Genomic DNA, 20,644 nt, shown 5'->3' with positions numbered 1-20,644 from the left:
GCATAAATGTATGGTCTATAAATACAATGTACGTCCATGAAAAACATAGGTATAGATAAAATACAGTTTTGAATTTTATGTTAATTTAAATGTGTTTCGTGTGGGGTAGTGTTTGGCTATAAGAGCTTGTAAATACGAAGTGGTCCAAATAAATCATTAAACGTTCAATATCTGTGTGCCATTTGAAAGCTCTAGCGCTATGAAACATAACTGACACACTGGTGTAATATGATGTTGTGTTTTCATAGTCGTTATTATATTGTTAAATTAGTTTTCATTTAGATTGTGTGAATGTTGTTGTGTTTAGTTTTACAATCTTACTATCTGTATCTGTTGTACGAATGTATAATAAGTAGCCAAAGGTTAATAATTTCAACATGTATTTTAAAATGTTTACGTACAACAAGAGCTTTATGAATTTAATGTAATGGGCCACCTGAAACCAATTGGTAGATTGTCCTCGTCACTATTGTGGTTGCGTGTATACATATCTCTATATTTTCTACATGTCGTTATGTATCCTACATTAATGTTAACAAAATTCGCATTGCTCAGATAAGGAAATCGACAGCAGGTCGAGTATTCACACAAATTAATTATTTAGTTATTATCGGTACAAATATTCATGATTAGCATACGACAATGTATTCATTAACTACAAGCTAATCTTTTGAATTATATTAAATGCTTACTAAAGACATATTGTCATATTGCCACTAGATAAGCTATTCTATCATGCAGCGCGTATAATTGATGTTATTACACGGTGGTAAATAGTAGAATGCATGCCAAGAGTAACTTTTACAAAATGTGCAACATTTTATAAGACTTACAAATATAGACTACTCATCCATAAGAAGTTCACAGTTATTGTAGTCAGTTAACGTCTTCCAATATGATTATTCTCAATTGCAATTAACTTTATTCAATTTTTCAAATGATTGAACAAGCTATATTCAAGAAAATGCGTGGAAAAGGTGTTTTTTAGATGTTCAGTGATTAATACATACATTACAGAATAAATAAAGTATAAAGATCTACCGAACTAATAATTTCGACTGACGCATAAACACAACAAATTATTAATCCTTCTTCATAGTATCCAATGAGATGGAATATTATTACAAAGACAAGAAACAACATATAAATTTGTTCTTTCAAATACCATATTAATTTGAAATAAATCAATGAGGGACTGTGTTTAGGGATGTTGCTAAAATACATAAATGGATAAACGAAAATTCATGGAGTCACTACTGATGTCAATACTCAACAACATGTTAAACGATGTCATAAAAAGGTTATTTGCATATTGTTAAAAAAACATATTTTACTCAACACTAGAATCTGATATTCTGAGGGAAGCGATATTGCTAACGTATATAATAATTTAATTTAATATAGATCAGAGCATTCCATTAAACATGTAGAGAAAGATTTGAATAACATCTATTTTCTATTTTTCTTTATCATATCTTTCAGCCATAATGACAACCTCCCGAATAGACGCTGGGGATCAATGAGACAGTAAGTATGCGTTGACATGCATCGTAATTGAAGTATTTGAAATTTGTTTAATCGTTTATAAGGTGCTAATAGCTATCATATAATTAGCTAGCGCAGTGGTGGCTACATTTCCACATACGGTACAAACCTTAGAAAAACATTCAATTTATAGATGTCTGTAAAAAAGACCATTAGTAAAGCATTAAATAATGGTTGATAACCGCCAGGTTTCTCTTTAGCTGTAGTGTAAAATTTTCTTTGAATTTAGGATTGATAGACTGCAATGTCATGTGCGTGCAATGAGTGAAAGTAGTTCCGAAGAATGTCATTGCCAGATAATTAAAAAAAAGTCACATATTAAGGAAAGTGTCATACATGATTGCTAAACTGTGAGATCGAAACTATTGCGTGTAGATTTACTGTATTGCAAATTTCGATTACTATATTTGTAGTCGATATTAGATTATATTACATAGTTTTTTGGGGATACATATTTTACGGCAAATGTAACATGCCACGAACTGAATGAATTTTTGAACGTAGCTGGAAATTGAATATGTTTCCTACTTATCAAAATTTGAATAGAACATATAGCCTTTTTAGGCCGTACATTCTCAATAAAAAATGAATAAAGCACATCTATTTAAAGTTTCGAAAAACAATATTGACAATCCTTAGGTAGTATTTGCTCGGCTACTGGCACATGTCTTTGCTTGTGTTGAATTATTAGCTATAACGGCATTGCTTAAGTGCAACTGGTTCTATGTGTGAGTCAAGTTTTGCGCAGTAATTGGATGAAGGTATTCAGCACGCGAGCGACACGTTTCAATCCATCTGTTTCGCTTTTCTCATCGCATGCTGTTTCGTTGTATTCGGCCTGTTTTTTACAACTGACCTGTGACATGTTTAATTTCTTACGATTCTCCTGGGAATAGTATGCTTAATTTGTATGGTAAATGTTCAAGCGTCCCTAGTTGATTGCGTTATTCCATTAGTAATTTTGTTAGGTGACAGTCAATCGCTATGATTCATATCAATTATGAATATACATGCTTAAGACAAAGCAATATCCAGGTGCAAAGACAATACATTTTGATTTTTGAGTACATCTAGGCTCACATACTTGTTGCAGCTAGCCGCCTGCCCGTGGTGACAAACACCCGCTACACGTGAAAGTGGGAGCAACAAGCGAATAAAAAATAAGCGAAAAAACAAACCATAAATCCATTTGCCTGCCACACACGCACATTATGCTCGCAAGTATCACACATACAGACGCACCGCGGAGGCTTTACGGCGATATCCAATAAAGCGCGTTGCACGTCGATGTTGTCACAGACAAGCAAAAATAACATAACACACTATGTGTTAGTTGGAGCCGTTAGCGAGCCCCATCCGCTGTCAAAGCGCTGTGGTATCGTTCATTCTGCGGCCTGCCACACGGCACAATCGAACAAAAGTTGTCAGTTGTGGTACTACAGCTGAGCCACTGACAAGGTGTAGCTGAAGTGAAGTAGCGAGCGAAATCCAAACTCACCAACAGCAAGACCGCTGTACCGCTATTTGCGTATACTCCCTCCCTCCCAGGTGGACTTGTGACGGTGGCTTTAACACTATAAGTCTCAAAAACCTCTCTGCTTTCGTCGCGAAACGCTTTCCCTGTGCGATCGATGATATCATCCGGCATGCAAAAAACAGCATTGATGGTGAACGGTGATCTCTTGTGATCTGGATTTAGCTGCAACACGGTCTAGAAAATTGTACAACTGGTGAACCGATTGGAATATGGACAAAAGTGAAACCTTGAGCCGGCTAGTAAATGTTTCGACCTTCGTGCAATCAGTTGGAAATTAGTGGTCTCAGGTGACGAAGCCAAGCGGCAACTGTCCTAAAAATGTGCAGCTGTATGCAGTTAGTCTGTGTGTTTTATTTTGAACGTCAATTTGTTCTCAAGCGTCACTAGTACAACCATTCTTCTTGTGTGGCGCTTGCGGCATGCTAGAGTGTGTAGTGTCACATGTTCCCTGTGTTAGCGTTTGTAGTAATGCAAGCGTTTGTTAATCAGCTGATAACAAGAAGGTTGCTGGTGTGCGAAGTGAATGAGAGTGAATATGATTTATCTGCTATTTAAAAGTATGTGTTCGAACTTCCGTCGATAAAAAGCGCTAACTACCAAAGATATAGAACTGTACAAAAGTTCGACTAGAAATTGATGTGCTGTTTACACATAAAGTGCCATTGCAATCACTGATAGTGCATCAGTAAAGTTAGTTTTGTTTGTATTTCGCTAACAGTGTGAGCTAATTGAAATTCTCGATCCCGTAATCGGTTCGCGTAACGCTACACCCATCGTCCCCAACATCATCATGGATAACCTGTATAAATTGATGGTGTATAACAATGCTAGAAAGTTTGTATTAACCCACGCCCCCGTGGCTTGACCGCGTGCGGCGCTGCTAAATTCTATCTGGACGTTACGCATCCGTAGCTTTACTTTTGCCTGGTGGGTGATACACGTAGGTTTGTGTGGCCGTGCACAGTGGGTATCAGGGGAGAAGGTTGTGTAAAAGTCGGTTATGCATATGTTATTGTTTCGTCTCATTTATGTTACTAGTACAATCGGGTATAGGCAGCTCTCTATCCCTATCTAATCTGCTTAGTTGGGCTTTTATTGGAAGGCTTGGTGCTACTGTGGGTGCAATGTTTTCATGGTGTGGTACGGCGCAACAGTGCTTTTGATGTGCCTTTGACTGACATCGAAACCTGAGGGGCATTGCCGGCGCTAATACTTTGCTTCGGAATTTCATTTGTGTGTCTCATTCTGATGACGAAACCATGTTATAGGTACTATAAAGTTTAAGTTGAAGGATTCATTGTTTGGCAAGTTATGTATATATTTATCAACGATTTTAGTTAAGATTTTACAACGTATTCAAACAATGAAATAATGTATTGCATGGATTTTGAGCTTTATTTCATATCGAAAATATTTTTCTTCTTCTTCTTTGGCTCAACAACTGTTGTCGGTCAAGGCCTGCCTTGGAGGCTTGATTTTTAGCGATTTATTGCTGCTTTCCCCCCATAGCAGGATAGTCAGTCCTACGTATGGCGGCACGGTCCATTCGGGGTTTGAACCCATGACGGGCATGTCGATAAGTCGTACGAGTTGTCGACTGTACCACGAAACCGGCTTAATATCGAAAATTTGCTAGATGTAAATAGCAGTTTTTAGATGAGTCGTGTATTTTTAACGATCAAAGCTTGAACAATGTTGGTCAATGTTGTCCATTCATTGTGTTATACATGTAACATTTGTTCGATTGATATCGAACAAGCAATAAGATAAGTAAATTTCTTATCACTCTGCGGAACATACAGTGGCCTGCGCCAATTGATAAAACAGTTGCATCGGATAACTTTTATATTCAATTGTATCGAACCCTTTAATATCGAATATTTAAATTAACTAAGCTATTTGGATGTGCGTCGAATGTCGAATGAATTTTGAAAAATTAATGAATAAATTCTTACTTTACTGGATAAAATGTTAAACACCTCCTGAACAACAAGTTCGAATAGAATACAAAGGGAAATAAAGGTAAATAGTCCAAAGTAATGTACTCTAGCCACACTTTGATGTGCGTGCTGGGAGGACAAGCACAACTTACGGCTGATGTTTAATAGGAAATGTTGTTCAACTTTTATTCTTATCTCATTTGACAAACATTTGATTAGCCAGCATCCAGTTTTCTTGGGCAATGTTTGGATCACAAGTAACTAAAATTTATTTTTGTTGACTCAATCATTAAACCATTAAACAAAAGAACTTTAATTTAGTGAGTCACATTACCATTTAGTAACTAACCATTTAGTATGCTGTTATGCCATACGATGGATGTATTGCCATTTTTGTAAAGAAAAGCATGTTATACTTAGTAACTAAGCATAACTAAGTAAATTAATTTTATACTAAGCATGTCATACTCAATACACACTTTTTAATTCCAAGAAGAATAACCAGCATTGGTCGGCAGACTTTTCAAATGTAATTTATTTTAAATTGACTTCTAAAGTAATCAAGACTACGATTTGATTACTATATTCCTGATTAAAATTATGAAATAACAACAACAACAAATTATAAAAAGCAGCATAATATTTCATTATGCTTCCCCTATTTGATTTAATTCTATTGTTAACGTACCTTGAAAAAGGAATAGAATTACGTAATGCCGTATTGCACATTAAATGACGTATTGTTTATCAGCAACTGGATTACTGTAATTATTTTACAGCTTGCTTGTGCTTTTTTATGCCGATATCGATAAAAAAAATATAAAAAAACGAAAGTGGTTTGGTTAAAAAATCGGTTGAATCGGTTGAATTTTATAATGTAATTCTTACGGTATTTTATGAGTTACGTTTATGATCTATTGAAAATAATTTGCCCTGGCCATTCCATCGTAATAAAATTTGCAATGATAGCATGCATTGGTAACAATAACGATGTAATGAATAAAAGTAAATAATTATCAGAAAAATATGTTGATTGTTATGAAAATAAATAGGGTGGAATTATATATTAAACATATTCAAAAAAAATAGCTATACTGGTTCTTTGTAACGGTTGTTTTACTTGTTGCATGCTTGTTTGCGGAGTAAAGTATTTGGATTTTATTTGCTGATACAATACTTCAATCTGTTTTATCACTTTCTTTTCAGCAGTACTGGCAAACGACAGCTTGGATCCAATGCCTTAGCAAAGTAAGTTGTTCAATTAATATTGGTGATAAAATATAGCTTATTTGTTTATAATGTTTGCTTCGCTAGATCGCTTTTTTAAATACCATAATTCATGTTTGTAATACTATGCGTCAAAACAGACAATGTTGGTTTTAGACATAAGGAAAGATGTCTTGTGTATTTGTTTCTCTTTGGCTACATTTTGACAATATTTCTTTTTTGTTGCACGCGTACTTTGCTTCTACTTTTTAACGAAGAAACACCCCCAACCTTGATTACAAAAGGTGTCAATTGGAGATAGATTTTCTACTACAAAGACTTCAGTTTATCGTTGTCAAATTTTGATGACACACAGACAGTTTATAACAAAGAACTGTTTCACTAAGCATGCTTAAAATTTTGTACGTAATTGACCGAAATGAGTCATTTGTTTTGCTTTACGTTTTATACATTTTGTAAAGTATTTATCTTGTAAACAATCAAGAAATTTAAGGACCATGAAATTCTTTCCCATATGAATTGAATAATATCTATACAATCGATAGTTGAAATGTCTGTAAATATATCTAGATTAAGTTAAAATATTTATCATAATGTTAAATTTTGGTCAATTTAATTTATAGAAATTAGTATCGCTTATAAACATTATTTCAAAGACTTGAAATTTTAAGAAATTATATAAAACTGAAGAAAAAAAGAACACACGTTCGATCAAAGAATCACATTTTTGTGCTCACATTTGTCAAAGCGTTAAAAGTGCTATAAAACGTGGTGAATCAGCATGGTGAAAGCACACCATCACATCCATTTTATAGCAAACTGAAAGCTTTGGCTGTACATGTAGCTTTATGGCATGCGGTGGCATACTGCTGACTCACATTTAATGCAACTCCAGTCATCTTTATAGATCGTCGAGCTTCAACTCGTCCGGCAGAAGCTCAAACTGTGATACGGCCGAAGACATGTACAGCGATGTCAGTTTGGAAGATGTACAAGACATAAATCATAAGGTACGTATTATTTCCCACAAATACGATAAAACGATAAATGAATTTAAGCAATGGGTTAAAAATGATGGATCCTGCCGATAGAAGTAAAACACTAGAGAAATGTAAAAATAAAAACAAGAAATACGTTAAAAATAAGAAAAAGCAAATTAATTGTTAACATTTGCCGTATATGTTAACAAATCAAATAATATTTAATTCGTAATGTGTTTCAATGGATGAAGGAAGATTTTATATTGAAAACAGTAGACCGCATAATTGTCACGTTCGCTTTTACTAGACTGTACGTATTAATGGTGACAATGCAGCGGGCCAATTAAATGCTATGATGCTATGATAAAATGCGTCGTTTTTCCGTAACCCAAGTATAGATGACGTGTTTGTTGATACCATTAATTCTTACATGGGGCATAGCATTTATACCTTGAATATCAGTATGAATGAATCGAATGTTAAGTAAAAAAATGTATATCATTGTTAACTAATTTGACCGCTTTTAAAATAGGTAAGTTGAGTAAAATAAAAAGCTATCGCTTATTATGACAGAAGTAACATTCGATGGCCAAACATTACTAATAACGACACTGCACTATGGCACTATTATAAGCACATTACAGGTTTTAAAGAAACATAATGACTATAAAGACGTTGATAAAAATGAAAAATAAGTGAATTATAATGTTCAAATAACAAAAATAAATGTAGGAAACAGTAACAGTGAGAGGAAGATGCCCCTTTTTCTAAAACAGACTTGCTGGGTTGCAGAGAGGTGGCAATAGTACTGTAAGGCAGATCTAACAATAGTCTATTAAGATTTAGCAGATGTAGTTTGGTGAGAAAATAGCTCAATTCAGGGAATGACTGTCAATACTTAGGAGGTTCCTGAAGAAATGTAGGTTTCGCTGAATAAACATGATATTCAGCAGAAAAAACGATGGTGAAAATACGCCCATGATGATAGATCAAGATGGCGATAGCATCTCAAATGATTTACCCCGTTGTTTCTCTACACACTTCATATCATGCGGGGTTTCCTGCGAAGTGCATTGGGGTTGTATATTAAAACCGACAAATGTTACCAAACTTTCATATCGAGTCACAACTTATAATTCATACATGAAGATAATTGTAACACATTCTTCCGTGGTGAGAGGTCAATGCCAGATGAGCGGAGTGAAAATTTCTGCGCAGATGTAAGTTGTGTCAGTTTGTGGCACTACTGCTTATTACTAACGCACATTTCTGTGAATGTTGAAGTGATGATTTCATTCCGCTTCCAAGATAATGCATTAGTATTGGTCTGTATGGCAAACGTGATCTATTTTTGGTGCAGTTTGCTTACGTATGTAGAGCAATTTGTTCGTCTTCTCGCTCAAGGTCTAGAATACAGGGCGTGGAGGACATATTTGTTTTGCAGCTGACATAAAATGAGCAACTGATCGCCATCGTTTTGATGGTGCGCTATCACTTTCGCAGCGTTGCTGCAAATTTATACTATGCTTCGTTTCATAGAATATTATTCATTTCAATGGTAATGAAATTAATGGAAATATATTTTATCTAATTTTGAATCATCACCAAGTATTAATTTTGTTAGGATTTTTGTTCCGTTGAATTATTTTATTAAGAGACAACTGGCAAACACATACACCTTCCTATGCGTCCAGATTAACATGAATTCTACATTAAGCTTACAATATTCCACATGACGTTTAACATGACTAGACAATGACCAATTACCATATAAGTTTGTACGTTCCTAGTTAAATAAATGAAATCATACTTTCAATACGATAAATATGAGTTTGTGTGACCGAAGTAATTGACGCCTTGTCACAAAATAGTTCACATGCAATTAAAGGAATGTATGCTTAGAAAAATGATACTAGAAAAATCAGATGAGTTGAAATGATCTGTACCGTTCATTCTGCTGTTGCGAAGAAAGATAGTACACTCCGTGCTAATGGGAGGAGATTTAGCGCAAATAGTATATTTATGCAGCAAGCAAACAGCTTACATTCATATTACTTACGCTCTCTGAAGTATCATGGGAAAAATGCGTTGAGAAATTTTCAACACAAACGGACAGTTTCATTGGCTGGCCGCTGTTAGCCGATGATGCGCTCAAGCGGTGCTTTTTGCAAGTTGTTCAAGTTAAATCGCCCTGTCTTGGACGCCAAGATTTAGACCCCCTAGGGTGTCTATTTGGAGTAAAAGAAAAATTAATTCGTTTTAACGCCTAATTTCGCGATGAGCTATGAGCAATCTTGTCAGAGTAATTTCCAACATTTGGTATCGTTTTCGCAAGGCATTTTTGAGTGGATTGTTTGCTAAATGTAGGCTATCTTTTCGGCGTGTAGAAACGTGCTATAAATATGCTAGTTGTTAGATAATTAATCGCTCTGTTTCAGAACATCTGCTAACGGATTTCTTCTTTCTTCGGATGCCTCTATTCCTTGTTCGTTTGGGAAAAGCACTGAATAAACAGCATTTAAAAATGCTACTGTATTGGCACTTTCTTGATCATATTACGGAATTGTGATATTAGAATAGGATTATTTATTTTAAAAATATAAATGGTGATGCTAACCACAAAACAACGAATTAAATTAGAATGGGCAATCATGGGCCTATTAATAGACCATTTGACAACTATGGACTGTAGTTCGTTCGTAAAATTGCGATAAATTGTCCCAAACTAACGATTAGAATCATTGACTGAGTTTTTTTTGTATTTTGAGAAAATGTTTGGTCAATGCGCCGGTGCTATGGTAAACAATTTTACGTGTCCGCGGGTAGCATACTGTCACTCGATAGTGGCACGTTGTAATTGCCATACGACAAATAATGTATTAAATACACTTCTGTGCTTAGTTTCTCAGTTGATGTATCATTTATTTTACGGAATGATTCGCTTTGCTATACAACAGTATAACGATGTGCTATAAGTTGTTTTATTTGTTTGTATGTGGGATGTCTAAACACGCTTTGATTAAATAATAGAAGCAAAAAATCGTGTCCACTGCTGAGAAAAATGATTGCAAAATCAGTTGTTTTATTGTGGTCCTGCTGCTAGTCTCCAATGGGCCTTTTTTGAGCCCACTTGGCATAGCAATGTCTCTTATAGCTCCTGTTGCCAATGCTAAAAAAATGTCATCGTTTGCAAATGTATTGCAACTGCTTTGAAGCTGTATGCGTAAGTGGGAGGTATGGTTGTTTAACCGGGTAGTTGAAAGATGCTTACCCACGCGTAGAATGGGAACCGAGTCTCGTTTGTTTTCGCTTGGACGACATGACCTGCGTCATGGCACAATTGTCTTGGCTAAACGTTGGGCAATATGCTGCTGCAGCCACCATGTGGCGAACGACATCTATCACCGATGAGATCATCTGGCAAAATGGCGTGCTATTAATTTACTTACACTTGCGTGAAAAAATATGTTTGAAGCAATCTAAATTGATAGCAGCTATGTTGAACCTTGGCTTTCTGTACTGCCAACGAATGAAGCTCTGTATGAGTCGTTTTGTTTTCGTTTGTGAGAAACATGTGAATTCACTGCCAAATACGATACCAGAACGAAAGTTAGGAAGGATTTTAAAAATTTTTGAGGGTGTAGTTGTTCATCACGAAGGCAATGAATGTGTCGTGATACACGGTAAACAAATTAGGTTCAGCTGTTGTGTTTATACCAATTGGTGTCATATGTTGGCGCAATACCAAATGATATAAAATTGGATACAATGAAATAATTGTAAATTTTGGATAATGTGAAGAATAAAATGTAATAAAATGGTGAATGTCAGTTGATTTTTTTTAATAAATTAAAATTAAAAATGAAACGTTACAAGCAATGTAAGGAAGTTAGTATTGAACAAATGAAAGACAATTAAAGTTATTTTAATATTCCGTGTACTGATTACAGAATTTGTAGTTTGTGTTCTTGAAATGAAATGAATTCTTAAGTATCTCCTAGGTAGGGCAATGCATAGCTTAGAAATATTTATTACATGAATTAACATAAGATCCCACCCGACTGAATTCATATCATTAAACGTTTCAGTACGAAGGTGGATTTAGGTAGTAAATATGTATACCAAAATCCTACGCGCCACATTGCTAGCATGGCGTGGGTGTCTGTGTTTGTTTTGCATCTTGCATCTTGCAGCTAACGTGCAACTGGGGTTATCGTATCTTTCGCTGTTCTCGCACAGCCGAGCGCATCTAAATTTAGTCAAACTACATACGAGTGGTGGGTGACGGACGATAGTGATTTTGAAACTGCTTGATGAACGAAAAAGAAAAAAAAACATCGTCAACAAACGTCGCACTTCAAACGTTTAACAGCTGAGATGTGATGCGATGGTGCTATGAAGCCGTTGATTATTGTCTTGCGGTGTTGGTAGTTTACATCGATCGTAGGTGATATGAGTATTCAAATATTGAAAATAGCATCATACACGTTGGAGTGGAATGTAAATTAGTATTGGTTAGCAAAGGTTGAAACGATGAATAAATAACAACCTACACCGACAAAAAAAACATGAAGGGCAAATTTTGGATGCCGTTTGATTTTTATGTAAATTTTTTTTAAGTTAGTAGCGACGCGGATTACTATTTTTTTAAAACATTGTTCCTCAAGAATCTGTCGTAGACACACTATTAAAATACTGCATATTATAAGACTTCAGCGTCGAGTCTCTAACCATTATTGCTCTCTTGGTTCTCTGCTAGCATTTCATTGATTAAACATGTTGCCTGCGCTAGTATTGCTGAATGCTTCATGGTGTCCAGTGCTTCATACGTTTTATCCAGAGAATCTCTCGAAACGTTTCTGTGCTCACTTTTCTCCGCTAGTTGCCGTATGGCCGGAGAGTTGTGAATGAAAAAGGCTGCCATTGGTGGTAGGAGCTGATAGCAACCCGGTGGCCGCCACTAAGCATTCGAAGGGCAAGAGAGAACCTGTGAGCATAAGAGCGCGCAAGAGAAATTCGTTGGCACGAAGAGAGACCGCGGCGATGTTCGCGGCTCTCGATCGCGGTCCCCATTGTTTTGATCGCTAGCAAACTCGTCAGTTGCTCGCGAATCGTCCGTAGTGTGCCTTTGCGTTGGGCCAGCTGTTTTCGTTTGGGGAAACTATTTGTGTTGCATTTTATGTGTGTGTGTATGTGTGCTTTTTTTTATTTGTATGAGCCCCAAACTTCCACACCTTGAATTCGGGTGCAAACGAAACTTCAACAATCTTACCCGCGAGATCCGTTATCGTGCATTCGCGGGTACGTTCATGTGAATGCACTAGTATTGCTGTGTTTGTGAATGTACGTACGTACGCAAGAGTGGGGCATTAGTTCAGGAAAGGATAAAAAATCTTTCGTGATCATCGCCGGGGTGAGGAGCAGCATATTCGAGATTTGTTCGTGTGCGGCTGCGTGTGCGTGTGCATTATTTACCACAATTATTTCGGTACGGCATTGAGTTGTGTTATTAAAACATTTTTACGGATCTTTTTCACCACCCAGCAGCAACCTGGCTGGCAGGCTGGCTGGCTGGCTCCCTGACTGGTTGGCAGGTTGGCTTGTCCAAGCTCAAGCTGCTCGCGATCTTTATGCGCACAACGCACCACCGTTCGTTTTTGCCACGCCAGTGTGAAACAGAATGATGTATTCGGTTTCGAAGCCTTAATTATGGCACTTTTCTTTTTCACCACCAACCCCAATCGCTCAGGCCAAACCTGCCCCGAGGGTAGAGCGATTGTCTTTTTGATGTGTGCGCGTGTTTTACAATGAATAGTGTGATTTACTTTCCTTTCGAAATACTTTCTTCGGCGATAGTGGCAATTTTTGCTTGATTGTTTTTGTTGGTTGTGTTGTGGTGTGGTGTGCCCCCGTTTGATGACGAGTTTAGTGTGTGAGTGTGTTTCGTGAGAGTGTATATTTGAGTACGTGAGCGATAAGAAAGTGATAACACAATTGCGCTCCTCCACGACGACGGCATACAAATAAAATGAGATTTTTTAAGTTGCAAAAGCGATGAAATATATAGCAGCTGATAGTGTTGTTGTGAAAGGAGAAGAAGATGACTTATGGTTTACGTTTGTAAGCGCAATTGATTTGACTTAAGGTTCTCCGCTGTTATTACCACCACGTAGTTTATGACTGATCAGGTCAGCTTTTATGGGCCGCATGCACATCTTCAATCGCACAGATTTTGAATAAAAGTTCGCCGAAGGGCCAACAGCAGTGATAAGGTCGTACGATTATTACACACTTACCTTCTATGGAGTGGCCATTGGATGGGAGGTTTCGAAACCATGAAACTGGTTGGATCATTTTTACTTTTAATGTATGCATCACGCTTGAAAAGCAAATAAAGCAACAGTACCAACGCTGCTTCTGCTTATCGTGTACGGGGTGACAGTGGCTAGGACGAGGAGAGCGGACAAAGAACGGACCAGCGTTGCTCGAGCAAAGCGCACGATGCCCGAGGGCCAAATTACTACCAGCATCTCACTGAAGCGATGAATCTTCTCGAGATATATGGCTACTGCTACTGCGGCTGCTGCTGAAAGCCGCCGTCGATCAAATGGATGATCTTGAAAATGTCGTGAACCTTGGGATGAGATATGGTAGGGAACACTGGAAAGGAAGTCTTCGTTGGGCATGAAATACCAAAACATTGCTCGCTTCTTGAGTGTAAATTATGGTGAAGAACAATAGAAAAACGATGGGAACTAAAGGTCGACACTGCGTCGCACGTGAAGCAGTGAAAAAAATGAAAATCGTTAAGTTCCCGTGGGAAGAAGGCAACGTTTCAGATATTGATAGAAATGCATTTGTGTGCATCGCACTTGTGGACGCTTCTTACCTACCGTACCCTTTTCTATTATTAGTTGTAGAAAATAACCAAAAAGCCAAGTAAGGTTTGAAATGAAATTGTTCTATTGAGACAATTGTCGTAAGAAAAGACCCTTCCCGTAGCATGGTGAGCAGAAGGTTGCTGTCCCTAATTGGTGCTGTTAATGATGGTTTTACTGGTTTCACAATTTCTCACACTCGAACTGTACCATGTGGCGGCCTTGCACGAGTTGTTCACCCTACAATGTAGCACTTGTTGTGGTGGCCCTCGTTAGAAAAAATAAGAAATAGTTGTGGCTAGTTTTATTGCGAGCACACCAGCACGAATGTTGGCAGATTGCGTGCAAGAACGTACTTGTATTGATTCTTTGGATTACTACGCGTTTGTTGGTACTGTTTGAGGATTGCTTCATTTGGATCCACGCGCGCTGGAAGAAACGGGAACTTTACGGTTATAGCAGCAACAGATCCATCACCAATCATATGGTCGTTTCCCATATAGTTTAGACGCTTATGTGGAGCTGAAGCATACCCCGGTGGTCATGGATGATTGCTTAAGTAGTGGCGTATGCGAATTCTAGAAGGAAAAAAAAAACATGCGAAGAGCACCACAATCATGCCTTCGCTGATGGTCGTCAATGGAGCATGAAAGAATTCGTTACATTCGACTGGTCCGCGGTGCAAAGAGATCGGAACAGCAACGGAAAGGCAACGCCCAGTTTAGGAAGAAACAATAGGAAAATATTCTCGACCTGGGTTGTTTTTATGAAAGCTGTAATATGACCAATCTGGTACACGATGCCTTCTTTTCGGTAGGCAACCTTGCGTTTGTTTGGAGACAATATATTTTCACCATCGCCAGTCACTCTCATAGCGGCAAAACGATAATCTTATCAACGTTTCGTTGCGTTCTATTTCCGCAGCGAAACTGTAGATTTAGTGATCAAGGTCATTTCTGGAAAGGGAATGAATTTCACACATGACAAAACCGTTTATCGCTCTGTTCGGCTAGGGATTTCGCTTGACCCGGCGGTGCGCGCAGTGCGCGGAGAATCATAACTGAAAGTAAATGGATTCCGCTCCTGATGTAGAAAAGCTGTATTTGTGGTTGTGTTGTGGCCGCTTCCGCTCGTAATTGTCCGTGTCCATAATCGCGATGTACGTCGGGTTTCGGCTGGGCGACGAATGATGATACTTGGGACCGTTCCCCTCACATCAGTGCTAATTTCAGCCCACTTACGTCATGCGTAACCAATGTTAATACTAATACTATCGCTTGGTCGGTATTACTTACTGTAAACGCAGGTTCGCGCATGGTACATATGCTCCTGTCATTGGGTTTAGGTATTCGTATATGAAAAGATTGCAGACGAGTCATCAGCCAGAACATCATTTCGAGCAAGTTGGTGTATGAGCTAGCGCTGAATAAAATGTACCTTCGTTATACGAAGAAGTTGAACGACAAAAACAGAATGAAACTCAAACACTATTTCTACGACGGGTTTCGAAACAAAGAGAAATGAAGGTTAGCATTTAGATTCATGGTTGGTTCACTTTGAGCGTTTATAAAGATTTCGTTTCTTTTGCTGGGGATAAAGTACGAAATAATAGACAATGCCAAAGAGAAGAACGTTCCATTATAACGTCACCGAGGAAAAAAAACGCTCTAAAATTTACTTCAGGTTGAATGTAAGAAGATTTTCCCCGTGTAGGTGTAAAAGGGGAAAGAATATGTTATTGCTCGCACTAAAACACCTACCTACTGGTGCGCCATATACTACATCACCTTACGACACTGTCTTCTATCGTGATGGGCTAAGTTGTCGGTTTGCTGCTTGTAGGGGCTGACTGCGCGCTGGCCAAAAAAAATCCTAGCTTCGCTTTAGGCAGCAGATTATGCACATATATTCATTTGGAAAAACAGATTATCTTCATTTTATTGCAAACATGTTAAAAAGAGGTTCATGTGGATACATATGTACAGTTACAGCCGTGTACGCATACGAACTGGTGTAGAAGCAATCATTCAAGATATAAAAAAATGCTACAATACTGTATTGTTTTACTTTTCTTCTCTGCAAAATTGTTAGCATAATTAGCAAAATTAAATAAAATTTTCAAAGTAGCTAATGCTTCAAACATTTCTGCCTTTCCAATTCATGCAATGTGTTTGAAATAGCGTACATTCGAAGGCTTCAGACTGAAAGTAAGTTCCAGTACAGTATAGTGTATACTATCACATCCGCAACGCCCTTGTCCAGTTGGCCAGTATTCCGGGAGCTAACGAAATTTAAGCTTGAAAGCAATTTCCTACCAATGCCGTTGGCTGACCCATTTCCTTGGCGCATACAAAATCACAGTAGTTCGGGTTTTCTGGTGCGGCAACTGCCAACTCGCGTAACTAGACCATGGTGTAAAGGTGTGTTAAACATGCGGTAAAACAATTGCATCGCTAATCGCTACAGCTACTACGAACTAGCTGTGTAACATGAAAAAAGCCCCAAAACATCCGATAAAACATACTGTGTATATACCACCACAGACAGTACGCGTGACGTAGATACACACTAATACGGGGAGGATGCGGCCAGGCGGTGCGATAAAAATACGCTCCTTTGCATGGGCCGTGGGCATTTGGAGCTATACCCTGTCTGCCTGGTCTGTTTATCTTGAAAATACCTGTTATCTTTAGCAGGGTGGGTTTTGTTGTTGGCCATACAGAGCTCACCTAAGTACAACTTCTCGCACGCACAGTCCAGTGGGCGAATTTCCACAAGTTATGGACCGCTATTCTCCCATCTGCAGACTTCTGAATGCCGATGATCAATTCTGTCGATGATGATTTCTATTGCATTTGCTCATTTGCCAGACTTTCTGCTCTGGTTCAAATTCTCACATCGTTTCTCCTCCTGAGCTGGCTAGTTTTCCAGAAGTTGGCAAATCCGCTATCGATTCTACCGCTATATTTGTTCATACGAGGCGGTTATTCGTGCATTATACGGTGCACGCACATGTATGGAGCTTGTTCAAATTGGCCTTCAACGTTTCACTTGCACTAATTTAGCTCAATTAGCTCCTGAGTTGGTAGTTTTTTGACGTGGAGAACGTGCTGAGACGTTCACGCCCGTGTCGTGACTTTGGGTTTATTAGTCAAAGGTTAAAAATCTTTTTGAAACCACGTACACAATGTGTCAGGTGTGCTTGTATTTTACTAAAATGGAAGTATAATAACTAGAAACAAAATTAGGAAAGCTTATTGGGCTTCTTGAAGAAGAATAATACCGTTTTGTTCTGTAGGATTGTATAGAAAATCAAACAAGTTTGCTTTAAATGAAACGAATTACAAAGTTATAGCATAAATTATTTCACTGCAAAACGATTCAATTGAGAAACAACAATTGGGAGTAACATTAAACGCACATACTCCATAGGAAATCTTACAGAGCCAATCGAAAAAAGTGTGTAGAAATAAACCTGATCGTTCGAAATGATTAAATAACAATCCTTTCCACAGGTACCGCCACATTGATCGTATTGAAATTTCAACTGGTGGTACTCAATCGATCCTTCCTTCCATACCATACCATACAATCGATGGGTGTCAATTTGCGCACCTTTCCTTTCGAACGATTATTTCGGGGGTGCAAAAAAACAGCGATTCAATGATGGGTGTTTAGTTCGCTGGTAAAACACTATTCGTCTGAAGGTAACAATGCTAGTAACAGCAGTGAAAAAGGGAGGAAGGAAATAGAGGGTGAAGGGAAGCCATCCTAGACACTCTGTAATGAAATGATCTGGTCGTGGTTGAAATTCAAGCTTAGCAACATCCGGCAGATTGATTCGACCTGTGCTGTAAATGCACACCACTGCTGACACAAATCGCTCATGCAGAGCACTAATTGAGGTGTTAGTCGAAAATCGTCCAAAATTGCAAGAGTTTCCGCGTGCATTTTCCTCGACGAGGAGGATATTCACGGTCTCGAAAGGTGTGGAATAAAAGGGTATACTTGAAGAAAAAACTGCCTGTTTGTTTGTGTAGTGCCGCGTGAGGTTTTATGGAGTGGAAAGTTTGGAAAATATTTCGATTCAGGTCGACCCTAACAGCACGGAACAGGCGTGTTTCTGTTTCATTAGGCTTGTTACTTTTGACTATAAGAATTTGAAGGTCGCTTGAAGTGTAGACAATGACAATTTACGACCAATAAGCTGATTGGTTCAAGCTCACACAACTGTGTAGCCTTGCGGAGTGCCTTCACCGTTGTGCACTGATGTATATCTTTAGTACGACCTACTGAACATTCTTTCAATTAGTGTTACTCGCTAAATACGGCCAGAAAACAGTGATAATCATTGGTAGTGAATTATATTCAACAACAAGTTTTGACGATCTATACCATAACCTGAAGTTTAGAATAACATTTGGTGCATTCATACATCCAAAGCCAACTAGTAAGATCTTTAACGTATTAACGCTGAACAAACTGTGAAGATCAAGCAATTAAAGATCTGAAATGAATATCCATCGTCCATCGCTTTTCCACACGTTTGTCAGATATTAAAGGTAGTATTAGTTTTACCCGGAAAACGGTCTTCAGTCCTTTGATTAAGTAATGGTCAGATCACATCTAATGGGATTAGCAGATCATTTGCCATAGGCCGCATATAGCCAACAGGGAACATGTTGAACATAGCGGAGCGGGACGCTTTGATGTTATGTCGAGGTTCATGGTGAAAGAGAAATCCTTACCTCTAGAGTAGAGTAATTTCAACGCTTCGGTGGCAGTATCGAGCTGCAACCTGGTTGGTTCGTTTTGAGAGACTCTGCTATACTTTCGGAAACACATTGTGCAGCGATCAATCACACCTCAGGTTAGGTTTATGTAATGGTTTTCTTCTCAGCTGCTGCTGTTGCCTCCCTGTCTTCGATCGCGACTCAGGTTCGGTGTAATGTAAAGGGTTTTAATGGTGCATTGGGTTAGTGTAACAAACAGCAGAAGACTAGCAAGCAATACACTATGCAAGACGGTGGCACGGAAGTTGTCGCGCCTTTGGTCACAAGACGTTAGGTAACGGTCTGCACAACGCCTAAAATCAAGTGGATGATGCAAAAGTGTAGCTCGTCGGTTGGGATCTACTCTTGATTGCAGCATTATCTGCATAGGCTTAGCATTGGAAGATGAATTGGCTATCATTGTACCCAGAGCGTCTGATAATGTCGCTAATGAATGTCATCGTTCGTCTTCTTGATTTGATGTAGCTTTGTTCAAAAGGTAGCGCAAGGTAATATTGTTCCCATTGATGTTTTTTTAGCATGAAAATATGCAAATATCTGGAAGTGTATTTGGGCAACCCATAATTTTTCATGTTAGTGTAGTTTTCTTAAGGTAGTGTAAGTAAAATTTTGGTGGATTGTCTCTAATTCTGCAAACATTACTTTGCAAACTTTTGAATATTTGAATTTCAAAACCCACTATTTCAGCATTATTGTTGAAAAAACAGCATAAAGAAGCTCGTATATCTCACGACCTTAACGGAAGCAGATGGTTTTGGTTGGGCTTTTGTGTTTGCTTCTTCTTTATGATTACCAACTTGAGACGGTCACAGACGACAACATGGGACTGGCTGGTGTCACAATCATCGGCGAATGTTTCAAGCGCTTGTTATGATACTGCATGCTTAGTTTGTACGCGCTGTAGTGAAAAAAGGAATGTTTTTTTAAGTCCGTCGGTCGTCGTTGTCGTCACTGTCGTCTATTTATGTATGCTGTTTGATGCGCCGCATCAGTGAATGTTTTTTCCCCTTGTGGAATCTAAGCTTTTGCATTAATTCAGCGATGTTGTTGCATAAAAGTGTGACGGTTGCAGGGAATTCAGTTTATACCATATACATTGTCACCTAAATCGTGGACTAAAAACGTATGTTGCATTAATCTGGTGTAGAAAAATTTCAAAAGAGATGCATTTGTAAGGGTGTGTGTTTCTCAACTCACCGTGTGATGAACGAGCAAACCAAACAGGGATTTAATTTTAGTTCCGGTTGCGCTCATCTCTGTCGCATCTCGGACGTTTGATGTGCATAATCCAAGGCGACGATCGGACAATCTTAACAGTTGGTGAAGGTTTTATCTTGTACGTAAATCTTAAAAGATAAATAAAAAAAAGCTAAAGGAAATAACAAGTAATAGGATTAATACCATTGGATGGTCGAAATAACACGCGATAAAGTACATCAGAAACTGGGAGCGAACATGTGGGTAGACTATTATGCGTTAATGAATTGTTATGTCTGAATAGCGGGTAATATTCTTTTCTCTTCCTATATACATGGCGTATGACGCTTCATAAACACGGATACGGCAATCGGGAAATCTTGATCACTCTACTAAATTGTTTGATTGTGCTCAACATCTTCATGTATAAGCTGTCGTTTACTTGGCATAAAGATGTATTTTCAGCTTTGGCATAGTTTTTCAACTGTTCAAACTGTTTCGTGTTCTAACCGACAAGGTTTCTGTTCAAAACTAGCCACCTTCCGGT

At 38.1% G+C, this 20,644-nt stretch overlaps 1 protein-coding gene across 50 annotated transcripts in view; it reads left to right on the top strand.

The window, feature by feature from the left end:
- The window catches only part of LOC1272593 (rab11 family-interacting protein 4B), a 48,851-nt gene that overhangs the window by 16,740 nt on the left and 11,467 nt on the right, over positions 1-20,644 (top strand). For 13 of the 50 annotated variants that reach the window (XM_061661773.1, XM_061661774.1, XM_061661804.1 and 10 more), the window contains 3 exons: positions 1,483-1,527; positions 6,229-6,270; positions 7,145-7,259. In XM_061661773.1, coding sequence (XP_061517757.1) covers positions 1,483-1,527; positions 6,229-6,270; positions 7,145-7,259 — 202 coding nt within the window. Of the gene's footprint in view, positions 1-1,482; positions 1,528-6,228; positions 6,271-7,144; positions 7,260-10,461; positions 12,718-20,644 lie in introns of those variants that run through there. The other 37 variants (XM_061661784.1, XM_061661799.1, XM_061661780.1 and 34 more) reach the window with 15 other exon arrangements.

The sequence above is a fragment of the Anopheles gambiae genome, chromosome 3 (genome assembly GCF_943734735.2).
Source record: "Anopheles gambiae chromosome 3, idAnoGambNW_F1_1, whole genome shotgun sequence".
NCBI lineage: Eukaryota > Metazoa > Arthropoda > Insecta > Diptera > Culicidae > Anopheles > Anopheles gambiae.
The sequence above is the reverse complement of the archived record's forward strand: the minus strand, read 5'-3'. Positions and strand labels throughout refer to the sequence as shown.